General features: G+C 45.2%; 2 protein-coding genes across 2 annotated transcripts; both read left to right on the forward strand.

Annotated features, from left to right (window-relative positions):
- Positions 1 to 231: 231 nt before the first annotated feature.
- LOC308521592 (uncharacterized protein C2orf78-like) lies at positions 232 to 7,082 on the forward strand (the record flags this gene model as incomplete). The annotated part of the gene is made up of 3 exons (XM_081094655.1): positions 232 to 238; positions 3,620 to 4,357; positions 5,404 to 7,082. The coding sequence occupies 3 exons, from the start codon at positions 232 to 234 to the stop codon at positions 7,080 to 7,082; spliced, it is 2,424 nt and encodes an 807-aa protein (XP_080950781.1).
- A 5,732-nt stretch (positions 7,083 to 12,814) lies between these two features.
- On the forward strand, positions 12,815 to 19,687 carry LOC308521593 (uncharacterized protein C2orf78-like; the record flags this gene model as incomplete). Its single annotated transcript, XM_081094656.1, has 3 exons — positions 12,815 to 12,821; positions 16,225 to 16,962; positions 18,009 to 19,687. The coding sequence occupies 3 exons, from the start codon at positions 12,815 to 12,817 to the stop codon at positions 19,685 to 19,687; spliced, it is 2,424 nt and encodes an 807-aa protein (XP_080950782.1).
- Between the last annotated feature and the right edge of the window lie 1,555 nt (positions 19,688 to 21,242).

Genomic DNA, 21,242 nt, shown 5'->3' on the forward strand with positions numbered 1-21,242 from the left:
TTCTCCCACCAAGCCTACCACCGCCTGGTAGAACCTTGGGGTGCCCATGGAGTTGTCTGTAAATAAATTTGGATCATCGCAACTGACCAGGGACCAGTAACTGGTGACCAGTGACCAGTGGCCAGTATGACCAGTGACCTTCGTACTGGACACATGTGCTCTTTGGCTTCAGCCACTGAGGTATCTTCATTCCTTGCATCTACAGTTGATATTTGCTCTTCTTCTCTGACCATGTCAGGTAAGGAAAGAACCTTTTTGAAGTTTTTCATTGGACTGTTATTTGTACCTAAATTTAGCAACAGTGTCAAAAGAGCATAGAGTAATTTGGGGAAATATGATATAGAAGTCTGCAGACCTAATTTCAGTTTAGATTTTGACATCTACAAGCAATGTGACTTTGGACAAGTCACTGAATCTCTCACAAAAAATGATTTTTTTCCTCATTTGCAACATTCGGATGTTAGATTGGTTGTGGACTCTAATCCCTTCCTTTTCTAATATGGAGTTTTAAAGAACACTCCTGTTGACAATGAAATCAAGACTTCTTGACAGTGTTTCAACAGCAAAACCTAAGTCATGTAGAAAACTAGCAATGTGTAAAGATCGCCAACCACCAAGGTTTCAACTTTAGTATTTTAAATTGAGTGCTGTTCCAAAAGTAATACTCATGTGGTTTTGGAGTTTTCTATCTAAAATAGGATAACAGAGGAAATAGGGAGAGAGGATGGAGAGTACTTGGCTATAGGAAGGCAAGTATTTCAATGTAAAAAAATTAGAACTGGTTTCGTCAGCACAGGACAACAGGAACCAAGAGGGAGGGAAAAACACAAGCAGGAAGGAGGGGAAAGTATGAAAATGAACAAGGAGAACATGAAAGAGCTCATGAGAACAAAAAGAGTAGTTTGGAATGGAATATTGGAGGGAACCAAAGATTTTAAATGAAAGCAGAAAGAGCATAGGGTGAAATCAGCTCGGAGTAGGGCAAAGTAATGTGGATCTCAGCAAATGCTTACACTGATAGAATAGGAAAGAAAGTAAGGCTGGAGTAGGGTACCACTAGCCAAAGCAGTGTAGCAAAACAATCCTATTCAGTTGCCTGTTTTCTTATTGCCTCTCTGAACACAGATGGCACGTGACAGTCTGCAATATAAACATTTAAAAATGTATTTCAGAAATGATGTGTCTTATATACAAGAAACTAAGAAAGGTGATTATCTAGGGCCGTGGTCGGCAAACTGCGGCTGGCGAGCCACATGTGGCTCTTTGGCCCCTTGAGTGTGGCTCGTCCTAAGCCTTAGGAGTACCCTAATAACGTTAATAACAAGGTACCTACCTATATAGTTTAAGTTTAAAAAATTTGGCTCTCAAACAAATTTCAATCGTGGTACTGTTGATATTTGGATCTGTTGACTAATGAGTTTGCCAACCACTGATTTAGGGCATTGGAAATAACAGAATTTTCAGTGTTTCAATTCATTCTGATTTTTAAACTATGACAATGTTTTGTCTGGTAAAAAAAAATAATTTCAGACCTAAAAGAGAGATATGTCCTAAATAGAATCAGAAAGAATACACCCTTTGTTTGATTAGTACGTTCGAAGTCAAAGATGCCCTTCATCTTCAAAGTTATTTTCTTCCTAACGCAGAGAACACGCTGATACACAGCCATTGCCTCATTTCAGGACATAGCTACTTAAGGAAAATAAGAGAGCATCAAGCCCCGCTTCTCTAATTTCATATTTCTCAAAAAACAATTTTTTAGATTCTCTTGGGGATTCCTATATTAATGTGTGTGTTTTTTTTTAAATTGAAATCTATTGATGATGGTTAAAAGACTTTGGGTATGACATCCTTTCCTGGATGTTGAAGATGATGACAGTCTAGGTTTTAAGATAAATATAGAAACCTTCATGGTACCTTTCAACTGTTCTCTTCTCTTTGTTATTAGGTTATATTAATTGAAATACAAATATCTAATACACTAAGTATTTATTACTTACTGGGGAATAGAGAAACACAAATGATTACAATAATGGAATTCCTTTACATTTACTTTGCTCTCCGCTTTGAACTAGTATTTACTGAAATATTGGTCTGCATTTATAGGAGGCACATATACATCAACAGTGATTGCAGTGTGATGCTTGTTATGCATTTTCTACTGATATATCTCCTCTGTCCATATGTACTGGCTAAGAACTTACTCAAAATCACTTATTGTGGGTTGTTTCTGGTTAACAGTATTCACTAAAATAGAACAGGCAAGATTTACTTTTAGGATACTGATGTATGAAACAGAACTTCATTTTGTAGTAAATTTATTAGGCTTTGACGTTTGCCACGTGCCTCACTTCTTGAGAAACTCACTCTCAGATAGCCATTTTGAGGTAGGACCAGAAATCAGGCATGAAGACAGTAAGAAAGACCCTTTAAGTTTACCAACTGCATTGAGCTTCTATGAGAATTATAGGAAGAGCATGTGAAGGGCACAGGCAAAACGAGACGCTGAAGACTGTTATGACAATAGATGTGCTGTCTTCCCATGGACAAACAAACATCTGCATCAGAAGTTCTATTGCTCTTACATGTTGGCAGTGTAATGCGCAGAGTTCTGGCAAGGAAGTGGGGATGTTTAGGTTATGGAAGCAGGTACTAATACAAACATAGGGAGAGAAACGAACCGTAGTTTCCTCACTCATGACATGAGAATGCTAGAACAGGGATTCTCCAAGGACTTCTGGTTCTAAAATGCTTTAATTCTAGGAAAGAGCATACAAATCAATACTACTGTAGGTTCAAGAGCGAGATAGGTTAGGGAGTGGTTGCTTCTAGCCTAGAGAACAATGTATGAACCACCCACTTGGGTCTTGTGTACATTTTTGCTCAAGTTTTTATATTCTATATAAAAGCCTAAGCGACTGAATGACCAAACGACTGAATGACCAGTCGACTGGCCGCTATGACACGCACTGACCACCAGGGGCAAACGCTCAACGCAGGAGCTGCCCCCTGGTGGTCAGTGTGCTCCCACAGTGGGAGCACCGCTCAGCTGAATGATGGGCACCAGAAACCTGAGCTCGTGGCTGGAGCAGCTGCAGTGGAAGGAGCCTCTCCCACCTCTGCAGCAGTGCTACCACTACCAAGCTGGGGCTGCTCAGCGCCTGGCCCTGGCTCGGGCTCCTCCCCGGTCCACCTGCTGCTTCGTGCACTACTACATCCCTCAGGCCAAAACCAGCAATCCAATATCCCCCCAGGGGCCCCGGATTGTGAGAAGGCACAGGCACGCTGAGGGACCCCACCAGTACATGATATATATATTTCCTTGACTTCAGAGAGGAAGGGGGAGGGAGAGAGAGAGAGAGAGAGAGAGAGAAACATCAATGATGAGAGAGAATCATTGATTGGCTGCCTTCTGCAGGCCCCTTACTGGGGAATCGAGCCCGCAACCTGGGCTTGTGCCCTTGACTGCAATTGAACCTGGACGCGCAGGCCAATGCTCTATCCAACTGAACCAAAACAGCTAGGGCCGAAAGCAACAGTGCTGTTGCTAATGCTGTTTTTCACACATATTGTTTATCAATCTCTTTGATTTTTTTCATCACCCTCTTGTTCCCTACAGAGAATTCCAAGAACCCACCTTTCCTTGGAATTTCCACCTCTCTGCAATGCTCTCTTCCTGTGGAGAGCAATGCAGGAAGTGTCTGCAATTTCTACAATGTCTCTGCTCCAGCCAACAGTTCACCATGGCTCCTGCCATCAGCCTCTGCCACCTCTTTCCCACCTCTCATGGGTGGTGCCTACTTTTACCAACATTCTAGCACAACCATGTTGTCTGGAATTCCAGGCCAGAGCCCTATCTCCATTCCAGCTGCTTCCAATCCTAAAGTTTTTGAGTGGGCTCTTACAGGAGACACTGAAAAGAAGTCATCATCACTCAGAAACTTCACTGTGACTGTCACTGACCAGGACACAACTGTCACCTCTATGTCTCTGGCGTCTCAGTGTGATAAACCCTCAGATGCCTATAATATGGCTCCTCAGTATCCATCACTTTCTGTCAACCTTGTTCAGGGGGCACCAATTCAGGCACAGAGCCTGTCACATCCCGACCAGGTGGGAAATCATGTGTGTTACTACAATCAAGGCACAATGGACCCTCTGCTCTCTGAAGAGGGTGGTCCCTACCTGCAGTCCTATGGCTCTGTGTCTTACACAGAGAGCAGGGCCTCCACCCCTGACCCAGGGATGGTCATGGTGCTAAAGGAGGCTCAGTCCACAAATATGATACCACCAGCCTCCACCTGTGGAATCTGCTACTCTGTGCCTCCTCATCCCATCACAAAGACAGGTTTTCAAGGTGAGTCCAAACAGTCACAAGGAAGAGGAATAAGGTCAGCATTCAAAACTAGGGTCAATCTGCAGCTGGGAAGGGGTAAGTCCTCAGACAGGTAGAATGAAAGTCCTGTGACTTTCACCACTACCACCCTCAGTCAAGGCCCTCCATTGCCAGACTCTTTATGAGGACACCTGACAGAGGTGGGAAGGTGGGAAACTAACAGCCATGGATGCTACATGTAGGAGAACTCCCAGAGCATACCAAGGGACACCACACTTTCCACTGCCCTGCATGATGAGTCCTCCTGTACGACAATGCGGCAATAAACTTCCTTGGTTTATTGTTTTAGTCTCTTTCTAAGGCCTTTCAGTACATTATTGTGATAGTGCCCATTTAACTTTCCATCACTTCCTTAGTTGACACCTGGATTTAGGATCATGTGTTCCAACATCTTGTCCAAAGCAAACAGGCTATTATCTCCCCTTGCTTATAGACTTCGTCAGGAAGAGTTCCATTCCCTGTCTTAGTCCTTGGTGTGAAGTGTTTTCATTCACTAAGGAAAGTAGAGAGAATTACAAGGGTTCCATAGGAGAATGGGAAAGATTCTTTAAAAATCACTTTTATTTTTTATTTGACTTATAACAACCCTGTGAAATGCAAAGAAAATCCTTTACAAAAAAATGACATCAAATGGTCACCATTAAGAACCAGAACAGTTGCCTTTTATCTCCTAGCACACGGTGCTGTTCATGATCCTGCAAAAGAGCTTGTAGGAATGCCTTTCCCACTGTTGGAAGGCACATGATTGTGGCAATGGTGGTGCTGAGGGAGCATCTTATTACCAGGGACTGACCGACTTCCCCTTGATTCCATTGTAGTGATGCAGACTTCCCTGGCATTGCAACTTCCAGGCCAAATATTTTATTTACCACCTACTCAAGAATTCCTCAAGTCCGGCAGTAACAGACATATCCAGGTACTTGAGAGTTATCCACCACCACAGACTGGGGACATTTCAATGGCATCCCTAGTCCAGAGTCCTAGGAATCTCCTGGCACTGCCTCCAGCTCCAAGCCAGGAACAGAAAGAGAGTAAGAATGTGGAGAATATTAAAACCAAGCTTTCCAAGCACGTGAATGGGTACCAGATCCCAACAGAAAATGAAGCTTCTCCACTGCTCCCTTTAGAAGTCCCTGACATTCCACAGGTGCTGGCCTGCACTGATCCCCTTGGCCAAGAGGAGCAGCCTGGTTGTGACAACTCTGGTTTGGCAAAGAATAGCCTGAGTCTTAAGGACCAAGGGACCCTTGAAAATGGGACTGAATCTAATGACAGTTTTGCAGACATCGACACACTGGTGGAGGGTATTCACCTTCCACAGGTCTTCACTTCCTTGGATGACCTTGATCAGCCCCAAGGACCCAAGGTGATCAAAACCAAACACACCAGGGGCCTCAAGTTGCACGAAGTGCAGAAAAAGTCAAGTGCCAGAAAGACTCACTCTGATCAGGGCAGGAAGACCAAACACAAAGCCTCTGAGTCTATCAGTGATGCTCCCAAGGCCAAGATCAAGCCCAAGAGCCCAGATTGTGTGTTTGTGGGAGAACTGGTTCCTTGCAATGCTGCAGCTGGTGGCAGGGCTCATTCGAACATGGCCAAGCAGTCTAACAGCAAACCTCAGAAAGCTGCAGCCAGCAGGACCAGCAATACTAAGAGCCATGGGCAGGAAAACACCAAAAGAAACACGGAAGACTACTCCAAGAGAACTGAGGAGAGGAAGCAGTCAGGGAACAAAGTCAAGGCAGAGGAGAAGCCAGCCATTCCCAAGATGAAGAGAAAGAAAAGTCATCCTGAGCTGCCACAAGGGGCCATCAAAAAGCCTCGCAGCAGCCTCGGTATGCACATGCTCGAGTCTGTGCAGGTTTTCCATGCACTGGGCAAGAAGAGGGATGAGAAAGCTGACCTGTCTTCCTCGCGGGCCCTGGGAAACTCAAGCAACCCCAAAGGCCCCCAGCCACGCCCAGCTACCAAACCAGGGCTGGTTACGCCCCGCGAGGGCAAAGGTCCTGGGAAAACTCAAGTCAAGTCCCCAAAACCATATGCAAGTGCTGACAAAGGGTCTCCACCTCCATCCCAGGACAAGCTGCCTTCTCCCGGGAAGGTCAAGCTGGTGCCATTGGTTTTTCCAAACATGGACAAGCCTCAAGTTCGACCTGTTCCTCGCAGGCCACAGTCTCTGGCATCACGTCGGCCTGCTGTGACCAACCCTGCCAAGCCTGCTGCAGTCAATGCATCCCTGCCAAATCCTGTATCTTTGACAGGTCCTGTCAAATCAGCTCAGCCAATATCGTCCAACTCAGCCGGACCAGGTCTGAACTACCGCGACTGCCCTAGTGTCCCTCAGCCTCCTTCTTCAAGGCCTGGGCCCTACCAAACATCATCTTGTGCTTCCTTCCAGCGGGAGCCTGTTCACTCCGCTGTGAGCCAGACCAGGACTCCGCTCAAGCCTCACCACCACTATCTACTCCAGGATTTCGCCCTCCAACCAATTCCATGGAGGAAATCTGAGGTTCGGGGGCCAGTCATGTCAACACCCATCACAAATGAGCAGAGGCCAGATCGAGAGGCCATGAAGAGGAAGGCTCAACTAGAGCGTGAGAATGCTGCCAAATTGGGGGGAATGCAGCATTTCATTGAGAAGGAAAAAGAAATGGATGTTTCTCTGTACTATGGCTATGTGATGTAGGAGATGCTGGGAGTACTGGTGCTTTTGGGTACCTGCTGTTTTCCAATAGATAGATAGATTGATAGATGGGTAGACCATAGAGCGATAGATAGATCATAGATAGGTAGGTAGATAGATAGATAGATAGAAATTTCTCGATGTTGGTGTATTTTATAACGTAATAAAATTGAATAAGTATTATAAATTAGCATTCAATAATAAAGAAGTATTTTGTGTTTTGAGATGCTGTGAACTGTGCTCTTTCTTTGGTGGGTATGAGGATCAAAGGCTGCATGATAAGGAAAGAACTGGAAGTTGGATCGGTGAATGAGCGTCGGGGGTAAGCACTGTGGGAAGAAAGGAACTTGGGCCATGGCCAGAAAGGCAAACACGGGGAGAGGTTATGGATCTATAAAGAGAAGCAGGAGGTGGGTGTATGGCAGAAGTGAGAAGCAGGATCTGAGATTAGTGTTAAAAGAGGAAAATTTGAATAGAGATGAGAGGGCAGAAGCTGAGTCTAGGTTGACCAGGAGAAATGTGAAAAGTCTCTTGGGAAGTTGGCCTTATGTCTCATGACCACTAGATAAGTATTTCAGAAAACAGATTCAGGACACATTTCCTATGGGTATGGGTTGCCTTATGCATATATGATGGTGGTTGGGGAAAGTGAGAACAAATTAGGGGAATCTACCAGATGAGTGGCAAGGGCTTAGAGTTATCCCGGGGCAGCTGATAACAGGGGCCTACAGAAGTGAATGTCTGCAGTAGGAGGCCCACCCAGGACAGGACGTGGGAAATAAATTATCATTGACTCCACACCTATGCCCAGGCCCATGAATACACCACTTCAGTTAACCTTCACAACATGCAAGGCCAAAATACCTGTGTCACTTTACCTGAGAGGTTCAGTAATGGGCTGAGGTCACACTGCATGCAGGAGAGTAAAGCCTCCATTTGAGGCCTATCTCTGAAGGCTTCAGTATTTGCAAGTGGCCATAGGTCACCTACCTGGCTTTCAGAACACAGCATCCAGAGCCTCCTGGTGCATGAGATCAAACATCAGAAGAAGCCTAAACATTAACTTGAAGGGTAAGCTAGGGCTTCCTGCATGATCCCAGGCTGCACATGCCGCCTTGTCTAAACACCACCATCAACTGAGCAAAGCCCAAGAGAAAAATCCTGGGAAGCATCCATGTCCACTGGCAAGAGCTATAGGCACACTGAATAGCAGGTGACGAGCCCCCTTACTGCAGTAGCTAGGGATTCCCATGATTACCATGGGAACACCGAAAAGGAGAGATTGGTTTGGAGTGCAGATATTCAGCTCGTAGTGTTAGTCTCATATTACATATTAGTATCAGGATTTTGGCAATGTAATGCAGGATTCCAAGAGGGAAAGCCTTGAAAAAATTTATAATTTTAAGCCATATCTCTACACTGCAACACTTCTCACAATTTCTTCTCAGGTAAGAATGCACCATCTTTGAAAAAAATCTTCCTATCTAATAATAGACAAACATGGTAATTATCCACACATCCGTTATGCTTCCCATTGGCGAATCAGGGCGATATGCAAATTACCTGCCAACAAACATAGCAGCTGGCAGCCAGGCAGCTGAAGCGAACATGAGGCTTGCTTGCTCCAGTGATGGAGCTAGCCAAGGTGCCTGGCCTGCCGCAGCCGGGCTCTGAGCTCCAGTCTAAGCAACAATGTTGCAATTATAGAAGCTAAACAAACCCCAGGTATCTGCTTTCAGCCAGCCAGCCTACGAGCTGCAGCCGCAACAAAGCTTCAATTACAGAAGGTAAATAAATCCCAGAATATAAAAAAAAAAAAAAAAAAGGAAAAAGGAGTGACTGGGAGCTTCTGTTGCCGGTTTGGCCCGCCTGAAAACAGGCCTCAGCCCCTCATCCAGGCTGGCCAGGCACCCCAGTGGGGACCCCCACCCTGAAGGGGGTGCAGGCAGCCTGAAAACAGCCATTAGCCCGTCATCCAGGCTGGCCAGGCACCCATGCTGGACCCCCACCCTGATCCGGGACACCATTCTGGGCAAACCAGCCGGCCCCCACCCGTGCACCAGGCCTCTATCCTATATAGCAGGGGTCCTCAAACTTTTGAAACGGGGGGCTAGTTCACTGTCCCTCAGACCATTGGAGGGCCGGAGTATAGTTTAAAAAAAAACACTATGAACAAATTCCTATGCACACTGCACATATCTTATTTTGAAGCAAAAAGACAAAACGGGAACAATTACAATATTTGTATTTGCATGTGGCCCGCGGGCTGTAGTGTGAGCACCCCTGCTATATAGTAAGAGGGTAATATGCAAATTGACCCTAACAGCAGATAGACTGGGAATGAATGGTCACTATGACACACACTGACCTCCAGGGGGCAGACGCTCAATGCAAGAGCTGCCCCCTGGTGGTCAGTGCGCTCCCACAGGGGGAGCTCTGCTCAGCCACAAGCCAGGCTGATGGCTGCCAGTACAGCGGTGGTGGTGGGAGCCTCTCCTGCCTCCTCAGCAGCGCTAAGGATGTCCGACTGCAGCTTAGGTCTGCTCCCCGCTGGCAAGTGGACATCCCCTGAGGGCTGCCAGGCTGCCAGAGGGATGTCTGATTGCCATCTTAGGCCCAATCCCCCCAGAGAGCAGGCCTCAGCCAGCAGGGGGTCATCCCCCGAGGGGTCCCAGACTGAGAGAGGGCACTGGTCGGGCTGAGGGGACCGCCCACCCGAGTGCACAAACCTTTGTGCACCGGGCCTCTAGTATCTCCGAAGATGAAATGTTGGCCTATAAATGAAATATGTGTCTTTGGAGATTCCATCTATAGGAGCTATCTTCTTGTGGCCTCTTGGCCTCTTGGATCACACACTTCTTACACAATGGAAGTAAAAAGCCCAAGGTAGATTGATCCAGGCACCCTAAACGCTTACCATCAAGAGAAACTACTAGATCCATACACTTCCTCCCCCAAGCCAGCTTAATCCATAGATAGCGTGGGGTAAAGTAGGTTTACAGTTGAGTATGGGAAACACAGAGTTTATGGTTGTATGATTATTTATACATAATTGTACTATTTTCCACACACACACAACTGTAAACCTACTTTTGCCCACCCTGTAGAAGCCTGGGTTAGCAACACAGCACTGTCTTCTCACAGTAACAAGAGGGTTAGTGAGAAAAGCACTAACCAGGGGAAGAACAGCAGAGGACACCCAGGCCACACTGGGCTGACCGCACACATCTGTTCCTTTTGTTTGTGTGCACAGAATAACTCACCACAATGTCCTTTCTCACAGACCCCTTTTTAAGTTTCTCCACAAAATCCATCAGATCAAGTTACTTCATGATGCTTCAAGATAAACTCGTCAACGAAGAAATACGCAACATGTCTTACCATGGTGGAATCTTTGAAAATAAGACCAGGGTGCTGCTGGGAATGCAGACTGGTGCAGTCACTGTGAAAAACACTAAAGAGTTTCCTCAAAAAATAAAAAGAACTTTCATTTGCACTAGTGATCCCATTTCTAGGAATATATCCTAAGAAACCAGAAACACCAACCAAAAAGAATATATGCCCACCTATGTTCAAAGCAGCACAAATTTAAGTAGCTAAGCCTTGGAAAACAGCCCCAAGTCCCCATGAGCAGATGAGTGGATAAAGCAGCCGTGGTACATTTACACAATGAAATACTAGGCGGCTGTAAAAAAAGAAAGAACTCTTACCATTTGCAAAGCATGGATAGACCTGGAGAGTATATGCTAAGATAAACAAGCCAGAGAAAGACAGGTATTACATAATCTCACTCATATGTGGAATCTAATGAACAAAATAAACTGATGAGCAAAGTAGACCTAGAGATATAGAAGCATGGAACAGATTGACAAAATTTAGAGGGAAGGTGGGGGTGTGGGTGTGGTGTGATGAACTGGGGAACTTGTATGCATGTATGCATAGCCCATGGACACAGAAAATGGAGTGGTGAAGGTAGAAGGCGGGATGGCAGGGGTGGGGTGGGTGGAGGGGTTCAATGGAGGGAAAACCAAAATAGAAAATAAAGGGGACATCTCTAATACAACAATAAATATGAATCAATAAATAAAAAGTACGACTAGCAACAAAACAAATGAACAAAACCAGAGCATTGACACACAGCATAAAGACAATCTGTGTTCTGCAAACACACCAATGATTGATATGATTGAGCTAATATGACATAAAAGAAAATGAAAATATATTGAAGATTATAATTGTAGTGAGCAAAATTCCTTGCATTTGCTGCACTAGATAAGTTGTGTATACATGTAAATTGTCTGTTCTCTTAATACAAAATGAGACCAAAATGTGTCAACGTACTATTCACAGAACCTAAAACATCCACATGAATCTCTCTTGTCCTGTACAATTTCACTTTGCCTGCCCCCTAGTCTCCAAGAATGTCCTTGTCTTTCTCTAACTCGTCTCCTCGTCACTTTTGCCTGGCTTTGCACCCAAGCATGGCAGACAGAGAATCCTAGAGGCCCAAAGTTCTACAGTGGCTGTTTGCAAAGGGGGAGGAGACTGCAGTAACTGCCACACTGGATACACTTTATGAGAGAAGGAGAAGGGAAAATATCGTGAAGGCCTCTCACATGTGATAGAGCAGGATGGCAGGATGCCTACATGGCCCAAGGAACCAGAGGGAGCAAATTACGGGCAGAAGAAGTGCAACCAAAGGCTGGAAGAGGAAAGGTTTGCAGTCAGCTGACTCCTAGCTCTTTGGTCGTTGCTTGTAATGGACAGAGTCCATTGGGGGAAGCACCAGACACTACAAAGAAGACCCTGCTGCTGGAAGTGGACAGGAAGTAACAGCCAGGAGTGTTTGCATGCAAGATCAAAGCTTGTCTACAAACAATGCTGACAGTGAAGAAGGAGAAAAAATGAGAGTGGTAGGAGATGCAAGTCAACCTGGGCTGGCCCAGCCCAACCCAGAGAAGGTAGGATTCAAGGAGAAGAAACTACAAGAGAAGAGCCTTGGACCACATCATTCTGCACAAAATACACTCAAGAAACTTCATTTTACTGTTCAACCAATGGACAGGACAGAAAGAGCTCCTTAATCCCTTCCTTTTCTCCTCAAAAGCCACAGTAAATTCACTTATGAGATAGATTGGTATGATTTCAGAACAACTGTAAGTGTGCAACCTAGATGTCCCTTTCCATTCTCTCTAAGGATATTCGCAATATATAAAATGATAAACATGTTATACAATGGAATATGGAGAATACAAGTAACTAGTAGTGAATTATATTCATGAATGTCTGTAACAAACATTGAGATTATTTCCCTGACATAAGAGCCTGGGGAAAGTGAGACTATCACAGCTGTATTGTCATCTAGCCCATGTGTCCTGAGAGCTCAGCCATTTAGGTGTTGGTTTAGCTGCCCTACAGCTCCCTCTATCCAATCCTGTCTTCTTGGGAACCTGACCTCCCGATTGGCTCTCTCATCCCTTTAAACTGCCTGATTTGTGACATCATTCTCCCACCAAGCCTACCACCGCCTGGTAGAACCTTGGGGTGCCCATGGAGTTGTCTGTAAATAAATTTGGATCATCGCAACTGACCAGGGACCAGTAACTGGTGACCAGTGACCAGTGGCCAGTATGACCAGTGACCTTCGTACTGGACACATGTGCTCTTTGGCTTCAGCCACGGAGGTATCTTCATTCCTTGCATCTACAGTTGATATTTGCTCTTCTTCTCTGACCATGTCAGGTAAGGAAAGAACCTTTTTGAAGTTTTTCATTGGACTGTTATTTGTACCTAAATTTAGCAACAGTGTCAAAAGAGCATAGAGTAATTTGGGGAAATATGATATAGAAGTCTGCAGACCTAATTTCAGTTTAGATTTTGACATCTACAAGCAATGTGACTTTGGACAAGTCACTGAATCTCTCACAAAAAATGATTTTTTTCCTCATTTGCAACATTCGGATGTTAGATTGGTTGTGGACTCTAATCCCTTCCTTTTCTAAAATGGAGTTTTAAAGAACACTCCTGTTGACAATGAAATCAAGACTTCTTGACAGTGTTTCAACAGCAAAACCTAAGTCATGTAGAAAACTAGCAATGTGTAAAGATCGCCAACCACCAAGGTTTCAACTTTAGTATTTTAAATTGAGTGCTGTTCCAAAAGTAATACTCATGTGGTTTTGGAGTTTTCTATCTAAAATAGGATAACAGAGGAAATAGGGAGAGAGGATGGAGAGTACTTGGCTATAGGAAGGCAAGTATTTCAATGTAAAAAAATTAGAACTGGTTTCGTCAGCACAGGACAACAGGAACCAAGAGGGAGGGAAAAACACAAGCAGGAAGGAGGGGAAAGTATGAAAATGAACAAGGAGAACATGAAAGAGCTCATGAGAACAAAAAGAGTAGTTTGGAATGGAATATTGGAGGGAACCAAAGATTTTAAATGAAAGCAGAAAGAGCATAGGGTGAAATCAGCTCGGAGTAGGGCAAAGTAATGTGGATCTCAGCAAATGCTTACACTGATAGAATAGGAAAGAAAGTAAGGCTGGAGTAGGGTACCACTAGCCAAAGCAGTGTAGCAAAACAATCCTATTCAGTTGCCTGTTTTCTTATTGCCTCTCTGAACACAGATGGCACGTGACAGTCTGCAATATAAACATTTAAAAATGTATTTCAGAAATGATGTGTCTTATATACAAGAAACTAAGAAAGGTGATTATCTAGGGCCGTGGTCGGCAAACTGCGGCTGGCGAGCCACATGTGGCTCTTTGGCCCCTTGAGTGTGGCTCGTCCTAAGCCTTAGGAGTACCCCAATAAAGTTAATAACAAGGTACCTACCTATATAGTTTAAGTTTAAAAACTTTGGCTCTCAAAAGAAATTTCAATCGTGGTACTGTTGATATTTGGATCTGTTGACTAATGAGTTTGCCGACCACTGATTTAAGGCATTGGAAATAACAGAATTTTCAGTGTTTCAATTCATTCTGATTTTTAAACTATGACAATGTTTTGTCTGGTAAAAAAAAATAATTTCAGACCTAAAAGAGAGATATGTCCTAAATAGAATCAGAAAGAATACACCCTTTGTTTGATTAGTACGTTCGAAGTCAAAGATGCCCTTCATCTTCAAAGTTATTTTCTTCCTAACGCAGAGAACACGCTGATACACAGCCATTGCCTCATTTCAGGACATAGCTACTTAAGGAAAATAAGAGAGCATCAAGCCCCGCTTCTCTAATTTCATATTTCTCAAAAAACAATTTTTTAGATTCTCTTGGGGATTCCTATATTAATGTGTGTTTTTTTTTAAATTGAAATCTATTGATGATGGTTAAAAAACTTTGTGTATGACATCCTTTCCTGGATGTTGAAGATGATGACAGTCTAGGTTTTAAGATAAATATAGAAACCTTCATGGTACCTTTCAACTGTTCTCTTCTCTTTGTTATTAGGTTATATTAATTGAAATACAAATATCTAATACACTAAGTATTTATTACTTACTGGGGAATAGTCAGAGAAACACAAATGATTACAATAATGGAATTCCTTTACATTTACTTTGCTCTCCGCTTTGAACTAGTATTTACTGAAATATTGGTCTGCATTTATAGGAGGCACATATACATCAACAGTGATTGCAGTGTGATGCTTGTTATGCATTTTCTACTGATATATCTCCTCTGTCCATATGTACTGGCTAAGAACTTACTCAAAATCACTTATTGTGGGTTGTTTCTGGTTAACAGTATTCACTAAAATAGGACAGGCAAGATTTACTTTTAGGATACTGATGTATGAAACAGAACTTCATTTTGTAGTAAATTTATTAGGCTTTGACGTTTGCCACGTGCCTCACTTCTTGAGAAACTCACTCTCAGATAGCCATTTTGAGGTAGGACCAGAAATCAGGCATGAAGACAGTAAGAAAGACCCGTTAAGTTTACCAACTGCATTGAGCTTCTATGAGAATTATAGGAAGAGCATGTGAAGGGCACAGGCAAAACGAGACGCTGAAGACTCTTATGACAATAGATGTGCTGTCTTCCCATGGACAAACAAACATCTGCATCAGAAGTTCTATTGCTCTTACATGTTGGCAGTGTAATGCGCAGAGTTCTGGCAAGGAAGTGGGGATGTTTAGGTTATGGAAGCAGGTACTAATACAAACATAGGGAGAGAAACGAACCGTAGTTTCCTCACTCATGACATGAGAATGCTAGAACAGGGATTCTCCAAGGACTTCTGGTTCTAAAATGCTTTAATTCTAGGAAAGAGCATACAAATCAATACTACTGTAGGTTCAAGAGCGAGATAGGTTAGGGAGTGGTTGCTTCTAGCCTAGAGAACAATGTATGAACCACCCACTTGGGTCTTGTGTACATTTTTGCTCAAGTTTTTATATTCTATATAAAAGCCTAAGCGACTGAATGACCAAACGACTGAATGACCAGTCGACTGGCCGCTATGACACGCACTGACCACCAGGGGCAAACGCTCAACGCAGGAGCTGCCCCCTGGTGGTCAGTGTGCTCCCACAGTGGGAGCACCGCTCAGCTGAATGATGGGCACCAGAAACCTGAGCTCGTGGCTGGAGCAGCTGCAGTGGAAGGAGCCTCTCCCACCTCTGCAGCAGTGCTACCACTACCAAGCTGGAGCTGCTCAGCGCCTGGCCCTGGCTCGGGCTCCTCCCCGGTCCACCTGCTGCTTCGTGCACTACTACATCCCTCAGGCCAAAACCAGCAATCCAATATCCCCCCAGGGGCCCCGGATTGTGAGAAGGCACAGGCACGCTGAGGGACCCCACCAGTACATGATATATATATTTCCTTGACTTCAGAGAGGAAGGGGGAGGGAGAGAGAGAGAGAGAGAGAGAGAGAGAGAGAGAGAGAGAGAGAGAACATCAATGATGAGAGAGAATCATTGATTGGCTGCCTTCTGCAGGCCCCTTACTGGGGAATCGAGCCCGCAACCTGGGCTTGTGCCCTTGACTGCAATTGAACCTGGACTCGCAGGCCAATGCTCTATCCAACTGAACCAAAACAGCTAGGGCCGAAAGCAACAGTGCTGTTGCTAATGCTGCTTTTCACACATATTGTTTATCAATCTCTTTGATTTTTTCCATCACCCTCTTGTTCCCTACAGAGAATTCCAAGAACCCACCTTTCCTTGGAATTTCCACCTCTCTGCAATGCTCTCTTCCTGTGGAGAGCAATGCAGGAAGTGTCTGCAATTTCTACAATGTCTCTGCTCCAGCCAACAGTTCACCATGGCTCCTGCCATCAGCCTCTGCCACCTCTTTCCCACCTCTCATGGGTGGTGCCTACTTTTACCAACATTCTAGCACAACCATGTTGTCTGGAATTCCAGGCCAGAGCCCTATCTCCATTCCAGCTGCTTCCAATCCTAAAGTTTTTGAGTGGGCTCTTACAGGAGACACTGAAAAGAAGTCATCATCACTCAGAAACTTCACTGTGACTGTCACTGACCAGGACACAACTGTCACCTCTATGTCTCTGGCGTCTCAGTGTGATGAACCCTCAGATGCCTATAATATGGCTCCTCAGTATCCATCACTTTCTGTCAACCTTGTTCAGGGGGCACCAATTCAGGCACAGAGCCTGTCACATCCCGACCAGGTGGGAAATCATGTGTGTTACTACAATCAAGGCACAATGGACCCTCTGCTCTCTGAAGAGGGTGGTCCCTACCTGCAGTCCTATGGCTCTGTGTCTTACACAGAGAGCAGGGCCTCCACCCCTGACCCAGGGATGGTCATGGTGCTAAAGGAGGCTCAGTCCACAAATATGATACCACCAGCCTCCACCTGTGGAATCTGCTACTCTGTGCCTCCTCATCCCATCACAAAGACAGGTTTTCAAGGTGAGTCCAAACAGTCACAAGGAAGAGGAATAAGGTCAGCATTCAAAACTAGGGTCAATCTGCAGCTGGGAAGGGGTAAGTCCTCAGACAGGTAGAATGAAAGTCCTGTGACTTTCACCACTACCACCCTCAGTCAAGGCCCTCCATTGCCAGACTCTTTATGAGGACACCTGACAGAGGTGGGAAGGTGGGAAACTAACAGCCATGGATGCTACATGTAGGAGAACTCCCAGAGCATACCAAGGGACACCACACTTTCCACTGCCCTGCATGATGAGTCCTCCTGTACGACCATGCGGCAATAAACTTCCTTGGTTTATTGTTTTAGTCTCTTTCTAAGGCCTTTCAGTACATTATTGTGATAGTGCCCATTTAACTTTCCATTACTTCCTTAGTTGACACCTGGATTTAGGATCATGTGTTCCAACATCTTATCCAAAGCAAACAGGCTATTATCTCCCCTTGCTTATAGGCTTCGTCAGGAAGAGTTCCATTCCCTGTCTTAGTCCTTGGTGTGAAGTGTTTTCATTCACTCAGGAAAGTAGAGAGAATTACAAGGGTTCCATAGGAGAATGGGAAAGATTCTTTAAAAATCACTTTTATTTTTTATTTGACTTATAACAACCCTGTGAAATGCAAAGAAAATCCTTTAAAAAAAAATGACATCAAATGGTCACCATTAAGAACCAGAACAGTTGCCTTTTATCTCCTAGCACACGGTGCTGTTCATGATCCTGCAAAAGAGCTTGTAGGAATGCCTTTCCCACTGTTGGAAGGCACATGATTGTGGCAATGGTGGTGCTGAGGGAGCATCTTATTACCAGGGACTGACCGACTTCCCCTTGATTCCATTGTAGTGATGCAGACTTCCCTGGCATTGCAACTTCCAGGCCAAATATTTTATTTACCACCTACTCAAGAATTCCTCAAGTCCAGCAGTAACAGACATATCCAGGTACTTCAGAGTTATCCACCACCACAGACTGGGGACATTTCAATGGCATCCCTAGTCCAGAGTCCTAGGAATCTCCTGGCACTGCCTCCAGCTCCAAGCCAGGAACAGAACGAGAGTAAGAATGTGGAGAATATTAAAACCAAGCTTTCCAAGCACGTGAATGGGTACCAGATCCCAACAGAAAATGAAGCTTCTCCACTGCTCCCTTTAGAAGTCCCTGACATTCCACAGGTGCTGGCCTGCACTGATCCCCTTGGCCAAGAGGAGCAGCCTGGTTGTGACAACTCTGGTTTGGCAAAGAATAGCCTGTGTCTTAAGGACCAAGGGACCCTTGAAAATGGGACTGAATCTAATGACAGTTTTGCAGACATCGACACACTGGTGGAGGGTATTCACCTTCCACAGGTCTTCACTTCCTTGGATGACCTTGATCAGCCCCAAGGACCCAAGGTGATCAAAACCAAACACACCAGGGGCCTCAAGTTGCACGAAGTGCAGAAAAAGTCAAGTGCCAGAAAGACTCACTCTGATCAGGGCAGGAAGACCAAACACAAAGCCTCTGAGTCTATCAGTGATGCTCCCAAGGCCAAGATCAAGCCCGAGAGCCCAGATTGTGTGTTTGTGGGAGAACTGGTTCCTTGCAATGCTGCAGCTGGTGGCAGGGCTCATTCGAACATGGCCAAGCAGTCTAACAGCAAACCTCAGAAAGCTGCAGCCAGCAGGACCAGCAATACTAAGAGCCATGGGCAGGAAAACACCAAAAGAAACACGGAAGACTACTCCAAGAGAACTGAGGAGAGGAAGCAGTCAGGGAACAAAGTCAAGGCAGAGGAGAAGCCAGCCATTCCCAAGATGAAGAGAAAGAAAAGTCATCCTGAGCTGCCACAAGAGGCCATCAAAAAGCCTCGCAGCAGCCTCGGTATGCACATGCTAGAGTCTGTGCAGGTTTTCCATGCACTGGGCAAGAAGAGGGATGAGAAAGCTGACCTGTCTTCCTCGCGGGCCCTGGGAAACTCAAGCAACCCCAAAGGCCCCCAGCCACGCCCAGCTACCAAACCAGGGCTGGTTACGCCCCGCGAGGGCAAAGGTCCTGGGAAAACTCAAGTCAAGTCCCCAAAACCATATGCAAGTGCTGACAAAGGGTCTCCACCTCCATCCCAGGACAAGCTGCCTTCTCCCGGGAAGGTCAAGCTGGTGCCATTGGTTTTTCCAAACATGGACAAGCCTCAAGTTCGACCTGTTCCTCGCAGGCCACAGTCTCTGGCATCACGTCGGCCTGCTGTGACCAACCCTGCCAAGCCTGCTGCAGTCAATGCATCCCTGCCAAATCCTGTATCTCTGACAGGTCCTGTCAAATCAGCTCAGCCAATATCGTCCAACTCAGCCGGACCAGGTCTGAACTACCGCGACTGCCCTAGTGTCCCTCAGCCTCCTTCTTCAAGGCCTGGGCCCTACCAAACATCATCTTGTGCTTCCTTCCAGCGGGAGCCTGTTCACTCCGCTGTGAGCCAGACCAGGACTCCGCTCAAGCCTCACCACCACTATCTACTCCAGGATTTCGCCCTCCAACCAATTCCATGGAGGAAATCTGAGGTTCGGGGGCCAGTCATGTCAACACCCATCACAAATGAGCAGAGGCCAGATCGAGAGGCCATGAAGAGGAAGGCTCAACTAGAGCGTGAGAATGCTGCCAAATTGGGGGGAATGCAGCATTTCATTGAGAAGGAAAAAGAAATGGATGTTTCTCTGTACTATGGCTATGTGATGTAGGAGATGCTGGGAGTACTGGTGCTTTTGGGTACCTGCTGTTTTCCAATAGATAGATAGATAGATAGATGGGTAGACCATAGAGAGATAGATAGATCATAGATAGGTAGGTAGATAGATAGATAGATAGAAATTTCTCAATGTTGGTGTATTTTATAACGTAATAAAATTGAATAAGTATTATAAATTAGCATTCAATAATAAAGAAGTATTTTGTGTTTTGAGATGCTGTGAACTGTGCTCTTTCTTTGGTGGGTATGAGGATCAAAGGCTGCATGATAAGGAAAGAACTGGAAGTTGGATCGGTGAATGAGCGTCGGGGGTAAGCACTGTGGGAAGAAAGGAACTTGGGCCATGGCCAGAAAGGCAAACACGGGGAGAGGTTATGGATCTATAAAGAGAAGCAGGAGGTGGGTGTATGGCAGAAGTGAGAAGCAGGATCTGAGATTAGTGTTAAAAGAGGAAAATTTGAATAGAGATGAGAGGGCAGAAGCTGAGTCTAGGTTGACCAGGAGAAATGTGAAAAGTCTCTTGGGAAGTTGGCCTTATGTCTCATGACCACTAGATAAGTATTTCAGAAAACAGATTCAGGACACATTTCCTATGGGTATGGGTTGCCTTATGCATATATGATGGTGGTTGGGGAAAGTGAGAACAAATTAGGGGAATCTACCAGATGAGTGGCAAGGGCTTAGAGTTATCCCGGGGCAGCTGATAACAGGGGCCTACAGAAGTGAATGTCTGCAGTAGGAGGCCCACCCAGGACAGGACGTGGGAAATAAATTATCATTGACTCCACACCTATGCCCAGGCCCATGAATACACCACTTCAGTTAACCTTCACAACATGCAAGGCCAAAATACCTGTGTCACTTTACCTGAGAGGTTCAGTAATGGGCTGAGGTCACACTGCATGCAGGAGAGTAAAGCCTCCATTTGAGGCCTATCTCTGAAGGCTTCAGTATTTGCAAGTGGCCATAGGTCACCTACCTGGCTTTCAGAACACAGCATCCAGAGCCTCCTGGTGCATGAGATCAAACATCAGAAGAAGCCTAAACATTAACTTGAAGGGTAAGCTAGGGCTTCCTGCATGATCCCAGGCTGCACATGCCGCCTTGTCTAAACACCACCATCAACTGAGCAAAGCCCAAGAGAAAAATCCTGGGAAGCATCCATGTCCACTGGCAAGAGCAATAGGCACACTGAGTCGCAGGTGACGAGCCCCCTAACTGCAGTAGCTAGGGATTCCCATGATTACCATGGGAACACCGAAAAGGAGAGACTGGTTTGGAGTGCAGATATTCAGCTCGTAGTGTTAGTCTCATATTACATATTAGTATCAGGATTTTGGCAATGTAATGCAGGATTCCAAGAGGGAAAGCCTTGAAAAAATTTATAATTTTAAGCCATATCTCTACACTGCAACACTTCTCACAATTTCATCTCAGGTAAGAATGCACCATCTTTGAAAAAAATCTTCCTATCTAATAATAGACAAACATGGTAATTATCCACACATCCGTTATGCTTCCCATTGGCGAATCAGGGCGATATGCAA

Source organism: Myotis nattereri, assembly GCF_964212035.1.
Source record: "Myotis nattereri genome assembly, chromosome: 6".
NCBI classification, from domain to species: domain Eukaryota; kingdom Metazoa; phylum Chordata; class Mammalia; order Chiroptera; family Vespertilionidae; genus Myotis; species Myotis nattereri.